This window comes from Phyllobates terribilis, unplaced genomic scaffold (assembly GCF_046119375.1).
Source record: "Phyllobates terribilis strain yellow unplaced genomic scaffold, ASM4611937v1 Scaffold_1__5_contigs__length_1240528914, whole genome shotgun sequence".
NCBI lineage: Eukaryota > Metazoa > Chordata > Amphibia > Anura > Dendrobatidae > Phyllobates > Phyllobates terribilis.
In genome coordinates this window covers 757,641,085-757,660,533 of record NW_027362761.1, presented here as the reverse complement: position 1 = coordinate 757,660,533, position 19,449 = coordinate 757,641,085, and the positions used below count along the sequence as shown (strand labels likewise).

General features: G+C 41.6%; 1 protein-coding gene across 3 annotated transcripts in view; it reads right to left on the bottom strand.

The window, feature by feature from the left end:
- Positions 1–13,433: 13,433 nt before the first annotated feature.
- APTX (aprataxin) overlaps positions 13,434–19,449 on the bottom strand; it is a 43,907-nt gene continuing 37,891 nt past the window's right edge. For all 3 annotated transcript variants that reach the window (XM_073636915.1, XM_073636916.1, XM_073636917.1), the window contains one exon: positions 13,434–16,239. In XM_073636915.1, coding sequence (XP_073493016.1) covers positions 16,073–16,239 — 167 coding nt within the window. In that variant the 3' untranslated portion in view covers positions 13,434–16,072. The remainder of the gene's footprint in view (positions 16,240–19,449) is intronic.

Genomic DNA, 19,449 nt, shown 5'->3' with positions numbered 1-19,449 from the left:
AATTTTAGTTTTTTAAGATAATTTACCAATTCAATTTTTTACGGACCTATTCAGTTTTGAAGGGACTTTGAGGGGCCTATATATTGGAAATCCCCCAAAAGCGATATACACTTTTGTGAAATCAAACTCTCCACTTAGGAAGCAACACTGATTGACAATCAATTTCACATGCTGTTGTGCAAATGGAATAGACAATAGATGGAAATTATTGGCAATTATCAAGACACCCCCAATAAAGTAGTGGTTCTGCAGGTGGGGACCACAGACCACATCTCAGTACCAATGCTTTCTGGCTGATGTTTTGGTCACTTTTGAATGTTGGTTGTACTTTCACACTCGTGGTAGCATGAGACGGACTCTACAACCCACAGAAGTTGCTCAGGTAGTGCAGCTCATCCAGGATGGCATATCAATGCGAGCTGTGGCAAGAAGGTTTGCTGTGTCTGTCAGCGTAGTGTCCAGAGAAAGGAGGCGCTACCAGGAGACAGGCCAGTACACCAGGAGACATGGAGGGGGCCGTAGGAGGGCAACAACCCAGCAGCAGGACCGCTACCTCCGCCTTTGTGCAAGAAGGAACAGGAGGAGCACTGCAGAGCCCTGCAAAATGACCTCCAGCAGGCCACAAATGTGCATGTGTCTGCACAAACGGTTAGAAACCGACTCCATGAGGGTGGTATGAGGGCCCGACGTCCACAGATGGGGGTTGTGCTCACAGCCCATCACTGTGCAGGACGCTTGGCATTTGCCACAGAATACCAGGATTGGCAAAGTCGCCACTGGCGCCCTGTGCTCTTCACAGATGAAAGCAGGTTCACACTGAGCACATGTGACAGACGTGACAGAGTCTGGAGACGCCGTGGAGAGCGATCTGCTGCCTGCAACATCCTTCAGCATGACCGGTTTGGCAGTGGGTCAGTAGTGGTGTGGGGTGGCATTTCTTTGGAGGGCCGCATAGCCCTCCATGTGCTCGCCAGAGGTAGCCTGACTGCCATTAGGTACCGAGATGAGATCCTCAGACCCCTTGTGACACCATATGCTGTTACGGTTGGCCCTGGGTTCCTCCTAATGCAGGACAATGCCAGACTTCATGTGGCTGGAGTGTGTCAGCAGTTCATGCAAGATGAAGCCATTGAAGCTATGGACTGGCCCGCCCATTCCCCAGACTTGAATCCGATTGAGCACATCTGGGACATCATGTTTCGCTCCATCCACCATCCGTTGCACCACAGACTATCCAGGAGTTGGCGGATGCTTTAGTCAAGGTCTGGGAGGAAATACCACAGGAGACCATCCGCAACCTCATCAGGAGCATGCCCAGGCATTGTAGGGAGGTTATACAGGCACATGGAGGCCACACACAATACTGAGCCTCATTTTGGCTTGTTTTAAGGACATTACATCAAAGTTGGATCAGCCTGTAGTGTGTTTTTCCACTTTAATTTTGGGGGTGACTCCAAATCCAGGCCTCCATTGGTTAATAAATTTGATTTACATTGATGATTTTTGTGTGATTTTGTTGTCAGCACATTCAACTTTGTACAGAACAAAGTATTCAATGAGAATATTTCATTCATTCAGATCTAGGAAGTGTTATTTGAGTGTTCCCTTTATTTTTTTGTGCAGTGTAGTTTTAAAAACTGCACCCCTCAAATGATTCTAAACTGCTGTTAGGAGATTTGTTAACCTTTCAGGTGCTAAACAGGAATTAAGGCAAATTTGATTAAAAAAATGAAACATTACATTTTTTCCATTAGAAACTTGCTTTAGCTGCACATTTTTCATTTGAACAAGGCGTAATAGGAGGAAATGCACCCTAAAATGTATTACACAATATCGCACAAACATGGAAATATCCCATATGTTGTCAAAAACTGCTGTTTTGGCGCACAGCTCAGAAGGGAAAGGGCGCTATTTGGTATTTGGAATGTGAATTTGGCTCAAACAGATTGGAGACACCATGTTTCATTTGCATAGTCCCTGAAGTACCAAAACAGTAAAAAAAACAACACACAAGTGACCCCATCTTGGAAGCTAAACCTCTTGGTGAATTCATCTAGGGGTGTGGATCCAAATGGGGGTGTAATTTCCAAAATGGGGTCACTTGAGGGAGGTTTCTGTTGTTCTGAAAATGAATGAGTCCACAATCTGTACTTTGTAATCTGCGCTCCAAAAGTCAAATAGTGCTACTTCCCTCCTGAGTCCTGCCCAAACAGTACTGTGGAGCCACCTATGGGGTATACCTACATTCAAGAGAAATTGTGTAACAAACATTTTTGTGGAAATATTTTAATTTTTTCACTGCTTTTAGTATAAAGTTCTGTGCTACTGTTTACCTTTGTTCTTATGACACTGTTTTTAGTGTTAACATTAAGTTTTGTGCTTTAGATAATTATTTTTGGTACTTTATTCTGATAATCTTGTGCGTTTGACACAGATAAGAACCTCTTTGGACACCGATACATCGCATGATCTTTTGAATATACTATTAGGAGCCTTTTTTTGACAATGCTGCAAATAGGCTGTGCATATGACGCGCCCCCTGGGCCAGTGTTGTTTGGGGGATACCCGGATCCGGATCAGATGGGGGTTGTAGTCTCCGAGTGGCGGTGACCCGGTCCGTGCCCAGGGTGTCAAGCTCAGTGTGTGGCAGTCCTACAGATGTTACTGGATGTTCTTTAGTGTCGACTACGCCACCCGTTGATTTGCGGTCACTACGGCCGCCGCTGCAGCAGGGTCCGCTGAGGCTGGTGGTGTGTGTGCAGCTCAGGTAGTATAACCCCCAACGGGAGGGGTATAGCCTCAGGGGGTCAGTTGCAGAGGATGGTGGTTGTGGAGGTGCAGTGAATGAAACTCAGAGTCGGGCTGTGCAGTTCAGGGTTTTTACTTACTGCTTTTGTGTTGGTCACTCCGGCCTTGAGTGACCACCCGAGCCGTGCTGCGTCCACCAGGTCCTGGACTCGGCCAACCCCCAGGTGATTCTGGAGCGTGTTCCTGAGCTCCCTTTCTGACTTGTCCTTCTCTCTGGCCTTCCCCACCAGGGATCCACCTAAGTCCGGCTCCCTCGGGCCTCTTGTTGGTAAAACCCTTGTCTCTGGGTTCCCTGACCCTATTCTTGGTTTGCCTTCCGGGTGGATTTAGTGGGTGGTCGTGGCAGATCCTGCCCACGACCTCCGGTCTCTGGCTAAGGATTAGTGCCCTCCACCAGCTTGGGATCCGGTACCCTTGTGCCAACTCTTCACCCTCTGGTCTAATTTTGGGTTCCTGGAGTTCCCTCTTCTCCCCCTCAGGGTCCTTCTTTTCTCCTCTCTCTCACTCTCTTGGCCTTGGAGCTGGCTGAGCTGTTCTGCTTGTCTGACCAAACCTCTACAAAAGACCCTGTTCTAAGATGGTTCCCACCTTATATACTCCCTCTATGTGTGAGCTCAGGTGACCAGCACCCAATGAGCTCCTAGCTTTACCCAGACTGCTCCCCCTATCTGCCCCTACACTACTGGGATGTTCCACCCCCCTCCCACTCCAGCCAGGGACAGATGCTGTCGTACCTGCACATTTCTCTAGTGGGAGTACCATTGGTCTGTCCCCCGGAAATGGGATGTATGTAGTGCATGCAGCCTACTGAGCTCAGTTCCACACTCCATCCTTACCCGGGAGTGGAATACCACACCTCTGGCTTGAGGTGTAATACCCCTGTAGCAGCCGAATCCTCAGGGTGCTACACATACACTACCTTATACATTATCTGAGGTTATTCATCAGATAGATAAACGGCTGATGTGTATGATATACATTGTATTATCTTTGGATACCTCTCCATTGGTGTTCTTTGCATAACTTCTGAACTATGTCATGTATGTTGCATTATTTGGAATAGGTTGTCAAATTTTTCATGCTACCACGATGCTGTGTTGATATGAATCTAGTAACATATCACTGTAAATTATTAAGTCATCATTGACTCAATTTAACTTGTGGTATTAGTTTAATACTAATTTGAAGTCGGCATTGATATACTAGATTCCTACAGTGCATGTTGTGGTGGATTTAAATTGTTTCTATAGGGCTTTATAGGGTATACTAGGGCCAGCTTTCGTTGAGCAGGGGCGCCAGTTGCTTTTCTAGAGTGCCAACTTCTGCAGCAAAGCAGGGTGGACCAGGAATACAGTAGGGTATCCTATGTGACTTGTATTGGTCCCCTTACTGATAATTCATTCAAATAATTTCTTTCGGCTCAAACAGTTGGAAACCTCAGAACTGGTAGCCTTTTATATATAATTGCGGTTATTTTCCTTTTTTGTTCTTTATGTTTACATCACTTTTTAAGAATATGGAAGAATTATGATTAGTTTCCTTGCAGCCCCTCTACTACACATCTTATTAAAGGATATGTGAAAACATATTATTTTGTTATTATTATCCAAGTGACCACCAACCTGTAAATTTGATATTCTGTCTGGCCCATTGGTTAGAAATAGGTCTAGAAGTCCCCCCTCCTCTAGATGGGTTCTGCACCAATTGTGAGAGGTAATTGTCTTTTACTATTGTCAAAAACCTGTTTCCTTTGCTAGACCTGCAGGTTTCTGCTCCCAGTTTATATCAGGGTAGTTGAAGTCTTCCATAATAATTACTTCTCCCTGATTTGCTGCTTCATCTATTTGCTTTATGAAGATATTTTCTGCCGCTTTAATTGTATTTAGAGACTTATAACAAACCCCTATCAGTATTTCATTATTCTTTCACCCTCCCTTTATCTCCCCCCATAGGGACTCTACATGTTCATTGGTCTAACATATATTATCACAGAGGATGGGTTTTGAGGAAGATTTTACAGACTATAAATGCTGTAAATTAACAGCTTAGTCATAGCTGTCGTCCAGCCATGTCTCCGTTATCCTCGCAATATCATGATTTTCTTCAAACAATATTAATACTAATTCTTCAATCTTGCTGATGAGACTTCTGCATTAATATACATGCTTTATGTATTTTTCTGTATCTCTATTCCTCCTTAGTGAATTAACTTTTGTAACCCGTTACCCTATGCCACCCACACTTTCATTACTATGGGCCAGGTAAATATTTGCACTATCTTCCCCTTCTGTACAGTAGTTGCCCTCCTCCCAATCCCTAGAGGATCCCTCTCCAACCTTTTTAACCATTCTTTACCCCATGCACAACTGCACCCTATCCATTGAAGTGCAGCTCATTCCTTGCATACAGCCTGTAACCATGAGAGAAGTCGGTCCAATTCTCCAGGAACCCAAAATCCTTGTCCCTACATCAATTCATGAACCCCTTATTCACCTTCCTAATCTCCCACAGCTTCTCTGACATGGCTTGTGGTACAGGCAGTATTTCAGAGACTTCTACCTTCTGGGTAATTGCCTGAAGCTTATGGCCTGAAAAATAATTTTTAAAGGACCTTCCACCTACTTCTCAGTTTGTCATTTGTGGGAATGTGTACCATGACCACTGGGTCCTTATTGGCCCTTCCCAATAACCTGATTTATGATGTGTCAAACTCGAGCGCCAGGAAGACAACACACAGGCCCAACGACCCCTGTCTTTGTGACAGATTTCCCTGTCTATTCCCACAGTTGAACCCGTTGAAGTGCAGATGCCCGAAACGGCAGTTCTCTTTCCTTCCCTTGCACACCCCCTGCCCTCCGCTCAGTTAGATCCTGCTCCAATGAATTGGAAATAAAGGACTGTTTGAATCACATACCTGGTTAGTGCTGCTTTTCTTCTATTTTCTTGGATGTTTTATATGGAACTCTAATGTGAGCACCACCTTTACATGTGATGCAGGACATATTGCTCTGCAAGTGTTAAAGCTTAAAGCTTATACACCACTTAAAGAGGGTACTGGTGCCTGAATAAGCTTTCCTGGACGTTTACTCCCATCATATTTCATAATTTATTTTTTACAAAACTGCAACAAAATTTGTGGTGCGAGTGAAAAAAATGAACACAAATACATATGACAAAGTTTGAGCACGGCTGCTGATCAGTGTCATTGATTAGTGGTCATTCGTCACAGGATGCACACACAGAAATGGCGCAAATGTAAAATTCAAGTCCCTTTACAAACTTTTAATACGGACTCTGATCAGCGATGTGCAATATTGATCAGATCATTGTGGTCGGGGTATGCACACACAGAAGCAGTGAAAAGTAATAATCAAAATTTGAAGAAAAAAAAAGTCCTTTAGCAAATTTTAACACGGACTTTGATCAACAATGTGCAATACTCATCAGAGTACTGCAGACACTAGAAAGCGCACACGGATGTGGCACCAGAAATTTTTATTTTATTTTTTTCAACTTTACTAGCAAAAAGCTGTAATTTTCCAGTTAGTATTGACTGGCCAATTACATCGATCGCCAATGCAGGGGGGTTTCAAAGTTCTTCCAGGCAATGAGTAGAGATGGTAAGCAAGGTGGTGATCAATTCTTTCAGTCCCGTACATGAAAGTCACTTTGCGGGAACTCACTTCTCACTGCGCTATATATGTATGACGGATGTCTGGACTTCCAGGAGCTGGTGCTAGCAAGCAGCCACATTTCAACAGTGCTCCTGCTATGCAGGTTGGGAAAATAACATTTATATACACCAGCTAAACTTACAGAAATAACCTGCGGGATAGGTCCTGGACAAGGTCCTGCATCAAAGGACCGGCTCTCCTTGATTCTATGGAGTCATGGTCCATGCTGTTGAGAGGTGCGGCATCTGACTTGATGGCGGGAAGTGCCGCTATCATGGAGTCCTGTGTCTGACGGAGTGGTAGCCTAGCGGGAGAAGACCTAGCTCTGGAGACTGAGTGGATGGTCCCTAAACATACCTCGTAACCAGAGGTAAGACCAAAACGAACTCTGTTGCTGGAGGCCAGGATTGTCTCCCTACACTATAACTCTCTCAACTCATGTGAAATATTTTACTGCAAGTTTTGCTGAAAAACCACCATATTTGAGAAGGTCATCTAATGCTGAATAATGCTTCAGAGAATACTGGGAATGAGACATTACATGCAATATTGCTTGAGCAATCCAGCTTACTAACAGTTAAAGTCTCATTTGTGATTCCAGTTGAATTGCTTTGTTACCACTAGTGGGAACAAAAGATCACACAGATTTTCTTCTCAACGTTTGATCAAACCATTGTAATGTAAATATCAAGCAATAGCTATACCGTACATTCTATCTTCATAAGGTTAGTGTTGGAAAATCTCCACCATGGCTTCATCTACTATAGATTAATTCATGGATAAAAGTGGCCAGATTCCCACTGGGAAAACCAGCCAAAGATCTATATCTACAAGATCTCCACAAGAAGAAAGTTCACCCTCAGATGGTGACAGCCTACAAACCGCATCTCAGCCTTACTTATGCTAGTCATAGATACTCGCCTGGCTACCTTTCAATCCTTCCTGGACCTAATTGTTTTGCAAATTACAGTTTTTTTTTAATACTATTTCTACTGCAAAACAAAGAATTTCTGACCTAGAGGACTTGGTTCACACACTCACTGGTCAGATTAAAGAAAAAATCAGCTTCGTAATGCATTCCAAAACAAAGCTGAGGACTTGGAAAACAGGAGTAGATATAATAATTTGTGGCTTATTGGATGACCAGAGTCAAACCCAACCAACTGCTTTTGTCTACTCATACCTCCCAAGTTTTCATTGAAGTAAAGAAGGACAAAGATGGCGGTGCGCGTACCGGCAAATTTTAGACCATGCCCCCTAACCACACCCATTACACAGCTCCAATCACACCCATTCAGCAATGCCGATCACAATTGTTTTATAAACCATAATCAAAAACAGAAAAAATACATATTTGTTTCCAAAAAGTAATGAATTAAAGTATAAATGCAAACTTGGTAGTGTTACTTTTAAATAAGAATACTTCAAACTACAAAATTATATTTTAATGCAGATCTGTGACCTAAATATGCACTATGTAAAAGCTGTATATTACATGACAGGTCCACTCTATTAGAGAACATATCATTAAATATATTGTGCTTTTGGTTAATAGGATCAATTAGAGAATACAGACAACTTATTGTTTTGCATCTCTGCTGAAATCACGAGAAGCATTACACTTGCCTCTCTCAACAGTGAGTTCAAATGAAGCCGTAGAATCACTGGCAGCAACGGTCCACGACCACTCTGAGCCAGCACAGATCAGGGCCGGGCAGAACAGGCAGGAAGTTTGCAACTACTTGCTTGTAAATTCTTAGCCACTTAAGAAAAAAAAATACAAAATAAAAAAATACAAAAGTCCAATTAACCAACAGCATTATTATTTGTAACATTTTGGTCTTAAAGGAAAATGGACCTATCATGTTGAGGCACTGGCAGACACAGACAGAAAAGGGCCCCTGTGCAAGAACAATATATGGGTCTTTGCAGCCAAACAGCTCCTAAAAATGCAAAATTGCACCTGCCTTAAAGGTACAAAAGGGCCCCCTTACCTCTTGGGCCCCTGTGCGGCCGCACAGGTTGCACCAACGATATGTCCGCCACACGTCAGTTGCTCCATCAGGGCTTCTGTTTGAAGCCCTGAAAAATAGGATTCTAGCACAACCTGTGATGGGGCTGTTGACCTTAATGAAACAGACTGTGTCTCTTTGTGCTTTATCTGACCTCACTTTTGGCAGTGTCTACCTTTCTAAGGCATGCACAACAGCATGGTCGATTGCATGTTTGTGCCCACCTCAGAAGATAGGACACTGCTGCAGCTGTGGTCAGATAGAGCACAAAGTGGCCGAGTGCACACGACCGATTGATATTTGTTAAAAATCTGTTAATCAATGGGGCAGTGCAGATGAACAATTTTTTTCACTTACTGAATCTGAAACAATCACAGCATCCGTACATAGGATGAGACTCACCCATTCAAGTCTATGAATGCTAGAATGGCAATGGCAATGCCAGAAAAAAAAAAAAACAGATGTCATACGGTGCCACAGTGCAACATCTGATGTTTACAGATACATTACAATTCTGTAGTATAGGAAACAGTGAGGCTATGTGCCCACTTGCAGAAATGAAGCAGAAAATTTCTACTTCATTTCCGCTTGTCCTCTCCCGGAAAAATGCTTGCGGAATTTGGCAAGCGTTTTTCGCGCGTTTATGATGCGTTTGGGACATGCGGAATTGCCTTGCGTTTTTTATTGCACTGACAAGGCAATTCCGCATGCGTGTCCACAAAATTAATGGACATGCTGCGGATTTTTGAGAGCAGCATGGGCATTGAAATTGCGGATTCTCATTGGGGACCATGGGGGGCGGATTAACAAGCGTTTCACAAGCGTTTATGCTGCGGAAATTCCACAGCATATACGCTTGTAGAACGCTACGTGGGCACATACTCTAAATGGTCCTGTAAATGATTTATAACTGCCGAGTAAAAAAAAAAAAAAAGATTGCACACCACAGATGACAAGTAAGAAAAAAATCATCCCAGTTTTCTGGATGAAACACTAACCGATTTTTTTTTATAATGTTGTGTGACCCTAGCCTTATGGTTAGAAAAAGTGTGCAAAATCATAAAAGCAGCTCTCAGCACTGCACATAATTCATTACAGACTTCATTCATTAGCTGCTCATCTTATGTCGATTCAGTCACTGCCTATGCAGAGTGCAGCAGGTGAGGACAAACTCATCTCGACTACTGTGCTCTGCATTGGCACTGGCAGCACTTGTGTTTTTTCTTCCTCAAACATATAAATTTTGCACCCCTCAAATCAATGGGTGTCCGAGACTGAGTCTACGTCTGTGTCAGTATACAATCTGTTTTTTTTACTCTGCAGCTATTAATCATTTACAGGACTGTTTACAGTTTCCTACGCCACAGAATTGTAATGTATCTGTAAAGATCGGATGCCACTCTGATGGTCCATATGGCATGCAATTTTTTTTTTTTCTCGCACTCATCTGATTTCAGAGTGAAATTGCATCATGCCGAATACAGCCGAGAAAAATACAGAGATCGGCACTGCCTCATTCAATAACAATGGTCCGTGTGCAATCTGATTTTTTTATCGGATTGCTCTCATCCGAGTTAAACACCAGTTTGAGAGAGCCCTAATAGTAGCCACTGATTGGCTGCAGGGCTTACATGGCATAACGTCATGTGAGCCTCGGGAAACCCCGAGGCGCCGACATCACTGGAACTGTGCCAGTAAGAGAGGAGAGTATTATTATGGGGTATTTTTATTTTACAAGGGGAACTACTATACATTAAAAGGGGTTGCCCAGGTAGTGAACAACCACTTTAATATATTTACTATATAATAAGATGTATTTTTTGTCTTAAAGGGGATGTCCAGGCTTGAGCTTAAAGTAAGACTTTTGAATCCTAATAGCAACTGCACTGCGAACTGTGAGAATTGTCTAGTACTGGCAGGGGCGGTCATGTGACCACAATTATGTAATTTGCATTCATGCGGTCAGGTGCTGATTAGATGAGCGTGGCATCACATAATGCAATTGTATTAATCGAGATCGGACACGTCTAGTCGGAATATGGCCAGGAATATGTAAATCACATAGTTGCAGTCACATGAGCACCCACTGCCGACATTGGCGAATCCTCACAGCATGCGAGCCGTTATAAATGTATATGTATGTATATGTGTATATATATCCTCCATCCTGGTATATACAGTACATTCATCCAGGGCCATATCCTGATATAAACAAATGCATCTCAATAAATTAGAATATCATCAAAAAGTTAATTTATTTCAGTTCTTCAATACGAAAAGTGAAACTCATATTATATAGAGTCATTACAAACAGAGTGATCTATTTTAAGTGTTTATTTCTGTTAATGTTGATGATTATGGCTTACAGCCAATGAAATAGATCAATTTGTAATGACTATATAATATATAAGTTTCACTTTTTGTATTGAAGAACTGAAATAAATTAACTTTTTGATGATATTCTAATTTTGTGAGATGCACCTGTATCAGAAAAGTGGAATCCCATCCACTAATGTGTAACTTTATGGATGCACAGGTATTGGTACTAGTGATATACCCACAATCAGGCAATTCTCTTGCCAATTAATCAAGTGTAATGGGACAATATGCATACGATATGGTATTCTGTAGTACACTGTGTGCCCTCATGGATCTCTCTCTTAATTCCACTTGTTAATGACTTTGATGAAGTTTTAAGGCTTCAGATTAATTGGTATAAATCACCCTGCGCTCACATGACCGTATTTTGGTCCGAGTGATATCCATGAAAAAAAACGGACAGCACTCCTAATGCTTACAGCCATTGAAAACAAGTCATTATCTCAGTAAATTAGAATAATTAACAAAAAACAACTGCAAAAAGGCTTCCTAAGCGTTTAAAACGGTCCCTTAGTCTGTTTCAGTAGGCTCCACAATCATGGGGAAGACTGCAGACCTGACAGATATCCAGAAGGCAGTCATTGACACTAAGTAAATGCAAAGTAAATTTTGCATTTCATTTGTAAATCAAGGCCCCAGAGTTTGGAGGAAGAGTGGAGAGGCCACAACCCAAGCTGTTTGAGGTCTAGTGTGAAGTTTCCACAATCAGTGATGGTTTGGGGAGCCATGTCATCTGCTGGTGTAGGTCCACTGTGTTTTATCAAGACCAAAGTCAGCGCAGCCGTCTACCAGGACATTTTAGAGCACTTCATGCTTCTCTCTGCCGACAAGCTTTTTGGAGATGGAAATTTCATTCTCCCACAGGACTTGGCACCTGTCCACACTGCCAAAAGTACCAATACCTGGTTTAAAACCAACAGTATCACTGTGCTTGATTGGCCAGCAAACTCACCTGACCTTAACCCAATAGAGAATCTATGGGGTATTGTCAAGAAGAAGATGAGAGACACCAGACCCAACAATGCAGACGAGCTGAAGGCTGCTATCAAAACAACTTGGGCTTCCATAACACCTCAGCAGTACCACAGGCTGATCACCTCCATGCCACGCCGCATTGATGCAGTAATTGATGCAAAAGGATCCCCGACCAAGTATTGAGTGCATTTACTGAACATACATTTCAGTAGGCTAACATTTCGGATTTTAAAAACATAAGCCATAATTATCAACATTAACAGAAATAAACACGTGAAATAGATCACTCTGTTTGTAATGACTCTATATAAAATATGAGCTTCACTTTTTGTATTGAAGAACTGAAATAAGTTAACTTTTTGATGATATTCTAATTTAGTGAGATGCACCTGTATATGGCAGATATGTAAGTGATCTCTTTCTTAAGTATAGATCGAAACAGAAAAACAATTTTGACCAAACAAAATAAAACAAAACCTAGTTATTTTAGGTGAAGTGAATAATCTCCTGAAAGTGCTCGTCCTGTTTCTTTATGATTCGGATGCTAGAGAACTGAAACACCTTTATCGTGAAGGAGAGGGGATATGATCTCACCACACTGTGCCGTCTAATGGTCCTGGTCAGAGTCTGTGTGGCGGGGGCCGGTCCAGCTGGTGAAGTTCAGTCGAAGATCATCCTATGACTAAGGGCATTGGCACGCCAGAAACAAGTCAGGTTTTAATGTATCACTGGATTCCACAATTTTAATGAAATTCTAATAAAGCTTGTTATTTTTATACATCATTGGATGAATGTGCCAAATTATCCTTTTTCCACTTGAGCTTTATTGTGAATCCCTCCAGTTACTGGCGGATTCAATGCCAGACATCTGGACTCCATGTACACATCCACTTATCTCATCTCATGTAAATCTAGAATTTCCTTAAAGGGGTTTTCCCACGAACAAAAGTTCATTTTAATCAATAGATCTTGGAATAATAATAATTTCCACAATTGGATGTGTTTAAATAAAATGTTCCTGTGCTGAGATAATCTTATAAATGTGCCCCTGCTGTGTACTGTGTAATGGCTGTGTCTGACCCTGCAGGAACATGGTCTGATCATACCACAGCTCCTGGGCAGGGAGGGCAGAATGTGTGGGGGGGATGTGAATTCGGGAGAGACAGCTGGGATCCAGTCGGGAGAGACCACCATTCGGCCTACAGCTACCTATTGAATATAGAGGCTTTACATTGCTTTGTCTTTACCTAAGTTAGTATTATTTTTAACTAGAAAAGCTGTATTAATAAGACCAGAATAGGACAAAGTACCACCTAGACTCAATTTAGGAGTCTTGATTCCCATCCATGCTACCTCACTCCAATTATACACTGAACAACAATAGTAGGTGGATAACTTCTGATCTTGCCATCATTGCTTTCATAAGAGACTTCCTACAAAATGTCAAAAGTCAGTCAGTACATCTCAGTGGGATAACACAACAATTAGATTGTGAGCCCCAATGGTGATAATGTACAGTATGTAAAGCGCTGCAGAATATCATGGCACTATATAAGCGAAGCATAATAAACAATGATACCAAACGTTCTTTATCTAAACATTTATTTTGTTACGCTTTTTACCAGTCACTCATACAGGCACATGAACTTTCTGTATGGTGTAACTGTATGAACTGTTCCACATAAGCTCTTCATGTCATTTGAGGGTGGAGGAAGGGAAAGCAGGAGGCTGAATTGAAGGAAAATAAGTAAAATATATATATAAAAAAATCCAGAGTCCAAAATAATTTTCCAATAACAATCATAAAAACATAAGACAAATCACCACTCTGCGCTATCACATGAAACTCTCCTGTGAGTGTAAGCAGAAGGTGGCAACAACTAAAAGGAAAAAAAGGAACTGTTTAATAGTCCGTTTACATGGACCAACTGGCGGCTCTAAATGACCACTGATCTGTAAAATAAGTAGAGATAGGCGGTTGCCTAAAACTCAGTTTACACAGGCAGATGATATGCAATGAACGATCTGCAATAGATCGATCAGTGCGCATAGGCTGCCATTCTTCTCGGTAGTGCAAGAACTGTTTACTCAGGAGGTTTGCACTGCCAGGAATGATAATCAGTGTTGGGCATGGTTGGAATACATGGCAGCAGGTTTACTAGTCCTCTAGTGAAAATCTGTTGATAAAACAATGATTTGATGAAAACTACAGCAAGCAGTCCAGTAGGTGATACATCACTGGAATAAGAATCTTTTCTTGTACATTATGCTGCTCTCGGATTAGGTAGCAAGAACCTGGTGACAAATTCTCATTACGCAAGCTCAAAATTATTTCACCTGACGAACAAGCGTTTTGCTCGTTCATTTGGGTCCTCAACAGCTTATTTACTGTGAAAAATTATCAGGAAACAAGCACTCTTTTCAGAGTAAGCTCACCTTAAAGAAGCACTCCCATTACGTTTTTTTATTCAATAAATGTGTGTATGTGCAAGTAATAAGTGTGAGTGTATTAATGTACTCATCTACCACTGCTCTCTCTGGTGTCCAACGCCATTCCTCTCATCTTCTCAGTGACATCACTGCTCTCAGACTGTCCAGATCATGCTGCATGACCCGGAAGTCACTTTAACAATGTAAGACTATGGAGCGTCAGAATGAGGCTACATAGACTTGCATTGTAAAAGAGACTTCCGGCTCAAGCATAGAGTGAGGCAGCTAGTCGCAATTATGGTGATGTCCAGGGTTATGGAGTCGGTAAGCCAAACCACCGACTCCTCAATTTCCCTGACTTCCGACTTCACAGCACTGCCTCACTACATAGCATGTAGATAAAGTGCAGCACAGATTCATGTCAACTAAAAGCCTAGATCCTTAGATAAGGAATAGATCAGACATTTATAGGACATTTCATAACTTTCCCAAATTCTTATGAAAACATTTACAGCACATCCAGCATTGTACTACTGTACCCAATTTATTATATGTTTTAGGAGTCGGTCCATTTTATACCGACTCCACCACTCCGACAAGACAGCCCTGGTGATGTCACTGGGAAGAAGAGTGCAACTGTGCTGGACACCGGAGAGAGCAACGGTATGTGAGTATATTCATACACTCACACTACATTACATGCACATATACACACATTTAATGAAGAAAAAACTTAATAAGACTGCTTTTTTAAGAGCATTTTCTTCAGATGAAGAAAAGAAAAATCCAGATTGTTAGGCTAACTATAAAAGAAAAAATAGCCCCTATAAAACCAACACTCTTACCAGTCATGTGAACGTAAAGTCTGATAATGCATTTCTTAATTTTTCCATACTAAAAAAAATATATCCTAAATACTGCAGTTTATGACACTGGCAGTCAATGAGCCCTCGCCATGGTGTACACAGGTGATAGTGGCAGAAATAAAGCTTCTGATAGACATTAAACTAATATTGATGGGTTTGGTTGACAGTCTATGCATGGGAGCCCATGGTAATTTATTATTGGGTTAAATACTGATCCAGCATGTTCAGTTTTGGACTGCCGATTGTATTGTCTTCTAGAGATAAGCCATCACCGGCATTGTTTGGCGATAGCTTTCTCATAAAGAACACAATAGTGCACAACCAAACAAGCGCTCCTGTGTATGGGAGAGCTGGTCGAGATGGCGAACCATCCTGACAGCTATCTAATTGTGTATGGTGGGCTTTATTTCATGACCATCAGGATGCAAGAGCACATTGACCTCTGTGTGTGGTACAGTACATGCCCACAAAACTGCCATCAATACCTCTTTTTCTATCTTGTCCAATTTTGGTGGACATATTAGTGCCTACTCCATGAGCCAAGCGAGAAGACAAAGATTTACCACCACCTCTGTATGTAGTTGTTGGCTTCAGATAGTCCTGTATTCATCACATATAGGAGTAAATATATAAGAATTCAGCTCCTATAGCTGGTTCTTGTGTTTTATATTGTAGCAAGCGCTAAAGAGAGTGGAACAAACGGCAAGTCAATATAATCTTCAACTATTAACGGTCCATCACAATGCATAGGAACTACAATAGAGGAAACATTTTTTCTAAACACTTTACATGTCTAATAACCTGCAGTAGTAATACATACAATTAACATGGTAAGTAATTGCTGACATACCACTATACAGAAGTCTGTATCCAGGGAATATACAGTATGCATTTAACGGATCTAGATCTCAACACTAAATGCCAATATTTAATCTGCTTTGCATAAGGTCCAGTGTTTCCTTAAGTGCTCCTTTAACTGTGGGATAGTGGCTTGCTGCATTTTGCACACATTACACTGGAGGGAAGACTTCAGCAGCTCGGAGGCTCCATCTCTTACAGTTACTTTCCCCTTTAACTTTATCATGTCCATTACCGCTGGAGGAAGAAAAATAGAAAAAAAGATAGGCAATTATATATTAATAAAATATGTTTGTTTTTGAGACATACAGGTCAGTACATCTTCAGTATAAGCCAGGAGAATGCGGTTCAGATGGAAGTATATTTCATAGACTTTTCTTATTAAAAGGGGTTTCCAGGCTAAACATAAATTTCTACAGTCACTATGTGACTGCAGATTGCCAAATCCTGACAGTGTGCAATGTGCTCACCGTCAGGATTCTGCTCTATTTCTTTCTCAAGTAGTCACATGACCAAAACTCTGTGATCATAAAACACTACCCCTTCCGAAGCTGCATTCTAGAAGTGATATACATGGGGTTTCCCTTGTGGCCTTTCTTCGGATTCCTCTACCAAGGCCATGTCCCCCAAGTGTAGCACCGTATCATTATTGTGCTACAGTGACCAACATTTGTCATTTTCTTTGAATACTTGCGGTCATATGCAGATTAGCAACTTTCTCTGCTTTTTTTCAATGATCTTTTTTCATGAGATAAGTAAATGAGAAGCTATTCGGTACATTACCGCATGTATAAAAATCACACACTTGCAGACATTTTCATTATATAGGATAGATAAGAAAAACTGACTTTACAGTATATTATTGCAAAATAATATGAATAAGATGTCTACATGGCGAAACACATGGCAAATGAAGTGCAATGTTGCTAAATGTAGAGTGAAGCACCTAGGACAGAGTAATCCTATTGCTTCATACACATTAAATGGGAGTATACTTGGGACTACAGAACAGGAGGACTTGGGTGTTCTGGTTACAAATAAGCTGAGCAGCAGTACTCAATGTCAAGCAGCAGCCACAAAATCAAACAAGGATGTATAAAAAGAATAGAATCCTGTGATCCCAGTGTATTGTTACCGCTTTATAAATCACTTGTAAGGTCATATTTGGAATATGGGATCCAGTTTTGGGTCCCACGTTTTAAAAAGGATATTTGGAAATTAGAGTCAGTTTAAAGGTTGAGCTGTTTCTGCTTAGAAAAAAAGACATCTCAGAGGAGATCTCGTTTATATGTGTAGTTAATACAAAAGGTCTGGCACATGACTCATTTCTTCCAAAGACCTTACAATTATATATGGAGAAGCAATTCCAGTAGCTAAATAGGAAAGTGTTCTTTATAGTTAGAGCAGTCAGACTGTGGAATGCTGACCACAAGAGGCAGTAATGGCAGTTACTATACCAGCATTTAAAAAGGGCTGGATGCTTTTCTCACAGCATATGGCATTGTGGGTAATAAATAATCTAGAGTAAAGAATGTATAACTGGTGGGAAAGGTTGACCTTGATGGACCTACACTATCTGCAGAATTATTAGGCAAGTGTGTATTTTGATCATATCATTTATTATGCAGATTTTCCAACTATAAGCTGAATATTACTTATTGGATGAAGCAGGTGATGTGTATTTGTGTAATGAGGGAGGGTGAGGCCTAAGGATATCAACACTCTTTATAAACGTATACAGAAATATTAGACATCTCGTTTTCCTCAAAAAGTCTTACAAATGGATACAATGCTATTGAAATTGCTAAGATATTGGGGCCCAAACACAGAACCATAACAAGTTTTGCTGTAAATAGTCAATAGGGTCTCAAAAAATATGTTGAGACAAACATATGCACATTATCAGCCAAAGATTTGAGCAGAATCAAACGTGAAGTGACCAGGAACCCATTATCCTCCAGTGCCAGTGTTGGACTGGCCCAGTAGAGCATCCTCCAGTGAGCCCTCCCCTTTGCTTCTGTATGTTTTAGCAGAAACACTTTGGCTGAAGTCTGGAGCATTATTAAAGGTAGTACTGGTATCTACATTGAGTTTTGCAGTACTACCTTAATAAAACTCCCTGTGCCACCTAAACACCTCCTTCCTTCCTCCTCACACACAAGCTTCTGCCTTCCTTGCTGTAAGGGCAGACAGAGGGAGGGGGTCTGCAAGTTACACTAAGGCTAAGTGTCCACGAAGCAGAAATGCTCTGGATTTTTTCTGCATCTCCCTGGCAGGAAAACGCATGCGGATTTTTACATGCATTTTTCCTGCGTTCTTCACATGCATTTTCGCATGCGGGTTATCAAGCGCTTTTCCAGGCGATTTTAGCATCACTTGGAAAAGTGCTTGACAACTTGGTCACACTATATAAATCCATGCAACCGGCATGGATTTATATAGTGTGACCAAGTTAATAGTTAAAAAAAGAATAAAAATGGTAAAAAATAAAAAATATACATTATACTCACCTTCTGATGTCCCCCAGTCTCCTGTATGATGCGTCCTGGCTCCCCGGCGGCTCGCGATGGTGTGAAAGGACCTTCCATGATGTCATTTAGTCATGCGACAGCTCACGCGACCGCCGACGTCATCCTTTTACACCATCGCGAGCCGCCGGGGAGCCAGGAATCATACAGGAGACCGGGGGCCATCAGAAGGTGAGTATAATGTATATTTTTTATTTTAAATTCTTTTTTTAACAGGTACTATGGTACCCGGGTCTGGAGGAGAGTCTCCTCTTCTACAGACCCGGGTACCATCCGCACATTGAATCGCTTAATATCCGCATGTGCACATGTATTCATGCGGATATTAAGCGATTCACTGCAAGTCAATGGTGGCTATTACGCCGCGTTTCCGCAAAAATAATGGACATGCTGCGGATTTTTCCGTAATAATCCGCAGAGGAAATTTCAGCAGCATGTGGACAGCACATGCGGATTATAGTTGGGGACCATGGGGCAAGTATTACCAAGCGTTTTCACTGTGGAAATTCCGCGGCAAAAATGCTTGAAAAACGCATAGTGGGCACGCAGCCTGAGTGGAGCCTTTTTATCTGCACTCAGCTGTAAATTTTTCTGTGTGTATATTTATTGGGTGTGTTTCTGTGTACACTGTGTGAGTACTTCTACTCATGTATAATGTGTGTGAGTACTTCTACTCATGTATAACTGTCAGTGTGAGTGAGGGGAGCCCTCATTCATTAAGGGGGGATAGGTGGTGGAGCCCTTAATCAGTTATGGGTGACTGGGGGCCCCCAACCCGCAACACTCATATCATCCTTTACTGAATGAGGACCGCCACACTCACACAGCTATGTACACATTATACAGGAGTATAAACATTCATACTCTGTATACACACGTACACACTCACACACAGCTGTGTGGGTTGTGCTTTTAGATG